Source organism: Triticum aestivum, chromosome 5D (genome assembly GCF_018294505.1).
Source record: "Triticum aestivum cultivar Chinese Spring chromosome 5D, IWGSC CS RefSeq v2.1, whole genome shotgun sequence".
Classification (NCBI taxonomy): domain Eukaryota; kingdom Viridiplantae; phylum Streptophyta; class Magnoliopsida; order Poales; family Poaceae; genus Triticum; species Triticum aestivum.
Window position 1 is genome coordinate 393,252,211 of NC_057808.1, and position 2,678 is coordinate 393,254,888.

At 58.6% G+C, this 2,678-nt stretch overlaps 1 protein-coding gene across 1 annotated transcript; it reads right to left on the bottom strand.

Annotated features, from left to right (window-relative positions):
- Positions 1 to 770: 770 nt before the first annotated feature.
- Positions 771 to 2,465, bottom strand: LOC123122062 (uncharacterized membrane protein YjcL). The gene is made up of 2 exons (XM_044542194.1): positions 1,936 to 2,465; positions 771 to 1,870 (listed from the first exon to the last, which is right to left on the bottom strand). The coding sequence occupies exons 1-2, from the start codon at positions 2,429 to 2,431 to the stop codon at positions 1,023 to 1,025; spliced, it is 1,344 nt and encodes a 447-aa protein (XP_044398129.1). The 5' UTR covers positions 2,432 to 2,465; the 3' UTR covers positions 771 to 1,022.
- Between the last annotated feature and the right edge of the window lie 213 nt (positions 2,466 to 2,678).

Here is a 2,678-nt window from a genome sequence, read left to right on the forward strand (position 1 = left end):
AGCGTGCATGTTGAGAGAATTGGTAGAAGTAAGGAGCAACTTCTTAAGAATGTAAGATGTTCTGAAATGTTATATATGTGCTGAAATATTGTATATTTGTGCTGAAATGTATGTATCTACTGAAATGTTGTCAATGTGTGTCAAAATGCTGAGATGTAAATACTCAAGTATACACCTAGTTGAATATTTTTACCCGTACGGGTATGTGAACGGTTTAAAACCCAGGGTGCGGGTACAGGTATGGATACGGGTGACAAATTTTGAGACAGCTGCGGGTATGGGCATGTAATATTGTACCCATACCCAAACCTTGCGGGTGCCATGTTAACTACAATACCTGCTGCGTCTCATTGACTATGGGGACAGCACGCTGGCTCCTGGGTTCATCCCACAGCACGACGAAGCCGGGGGCTCCGGCCCCGGCCGTGGCGGCGGTGGCTGAAGCAGAGGCCAAAAGACAGCCTCTACTATCTTCACGTGCGGCAGCGCGCCCTCCGCTCCTTTGCTTGCTTGTCCTGGTTGGTCGGCGTTGGTTTTTCCAAGGAAAAACAAGAACATTCTTTCACGAACATGGGGAGATCGCTGAGTTGCTCCTCATCGTTCGTAGGCTCATACTTGCTGTCTGTCTGTCTGTCTGTGTTAAGTAACTTTAGGTTTTCTGAAACGAGGCAAACGACTTGCCATTCCATTAATTAAGGAGAAGGTGCAATGTAGCCATCAGTTGATATTCGCATAGTACATATTGTAGAAAGCGACTTACAAACTTCCCATATAGCAAATGATTGATTCAGTTGGCAATTCCATGACCATACATACATTACATACAGTGCAGTGCATCCTACCATTGTTTGTAGGCTTGGAAGAGTGTTTCTGAACCTATTTTTTTACCAGTTGAAACCATTCCTACCATCAGAACATGAACTCACTTCAGTCTCAGTGACAACACGACTGAACAAGGCCCATGAAACCAGGCTCTACTACAGGTTGATTCTCTTCTTTCCATCAAGTGCAAGCGCATTGCGTCACATGCGCTTGAGGACAAACATGCCGAAACCGATGCCGAGGAAGGTGGCGATTGCAATGCCGAATATGCCGGCGAGGATCCCGGGGACGACCAGGGAGCTCCAGCCCTTGGTGGTGGCCATGCCGCAGGCGGTGGTCGGCCCGCCGACGTTGGCGTTGGACGCGATGAGCAGCAGCTTCTCCTCCAACCCCAGCAGCTTCCCAGCGCCCAAGATCACCAACAGGTGCACGGCGATCTGCACCAACGAGAACGCGAAGATGCCGGGCGCCGTGTGGATGACGTCGCGGATGCTCCCGCTGGCCCCCACCACGGCGAAGAACACCTGCATCAGGATCACGGCCATGGCCTCGCCGGCGGGGGCGAGCTTGCCGACGTGCAAGGGGAACAGCGTCGCCAGCGCCACCACGATTGCCGTGATGCAGGGGAGGCTGCCGCCCTGTACGCCCAGCAGGGCCGTCATGTGCCTGCCTGCTCTGCATATCGCGAGCGACACGGCCAGCGCCGTTGCGCTCTCCAGGACCGGCAGCCTGTCGCCGCCGCCGGCAGCCGGAGTGGGCTCGCCGTTGGCGTTGACTCCCCCTTTGGGGTGCGCCGTCTCCTCAGCGGGGATCTTGGCGGCCAGCGCGAATAGCGTGGTGAAGTAGAGCGCGCAGATGACGTTGTCGGCGGCCAGCCCTGCGGCCAGCACCGACGGGGTCACCTGCAGGGCCTCCGCGACGGCCACGTAGTTGACGGCTCCTCCGATGTGCCGGCCCATGAGGGCCGCCGCGATCTTCCAGTTGTCCGGCCCCAGCGACCGCATCGGCACCAGCGCGAACGCCACCACCGTGCCCACCGTCGTCGCCACTGCCATTTCCAAGAATCTTTAGCTAGCTGAGTAGTGGAACTGCAGATCGATGAAGCGCGCGTACCAGATCCGAGGAGGAATGCGAGGAGGAGGGCGCCGGCGGAGCGGACCACGCGGCGGAGGTCGGCGCGGAAGAGGAGCAGCGGCACGGCCAGCGGGAGCAGGTACTCCAGCACCACGCGGTAGGCGGGGGCGTCGGCGGCGACGAGCCCGGCCGTGGTGGCGGCCAGGCCGAGCAGCACGCTCACCAGCGCGCCGCTCAGCGCCTTGCCGGCGCGGGTGCTTTTCTCGGACCAGACGCCCAGCGCGGCCGCGGACAGGAGGACCGTCCAGTTGCCCCAGTGGTCGGAGGCCGGGACCAGAGGGAGGCCGTGGGGCAGCAGGGCTCGGGCTCGAGGGAGCCGGAGCGGGAGGCGCCGGCGTGCAGCGTGGCCGCGGTGGTGGACAAGAGTGGTGCGGGTGCCGGCGCCGGCGGTAGAGATAGAAGAGGGGTGGCTAGCTGAGTGTCGGCTGTGTGGGAGCAGGACCACGAAGGCTGCCGTCGCCGTCGCGGTGGCCATCGATGGTCAACCCCGTCTTCCCGTCGAAAGCCAAGTGAAGTGGATGCCTCGGAGAAAAAAATCCTATAAGACCTTGGTCGTACGCCCCCGTCGTGAGACCACCTCCAGCGGATGACACATGGCAATCCGAATCTCAAAGTAACCTATTCTCAATTCCTCTGTTTGATTTTTTTTCCTGTACGACCAGATCGTGCACAACCAATCGTGCGACCTTCTCCCGCATGCGACACCTGGCAATACAAATCTT

Coding starts and splice junctions, on each gene's coding strand:
- LOC123122062 (XM_044542194.1), bottom strand. CDS start 2,431: ATGGCCACCGCGACGGCGACGGCAGCCTTCGTGGTCCTGCTCCCACAC. Junction 1,871..1,935: donor CGCATTCCTCCTCGGATCTG/GTACGCGCGCTT, acceptor TGGAAATGGCAG/TGGCGACGACGGTGGGCACG.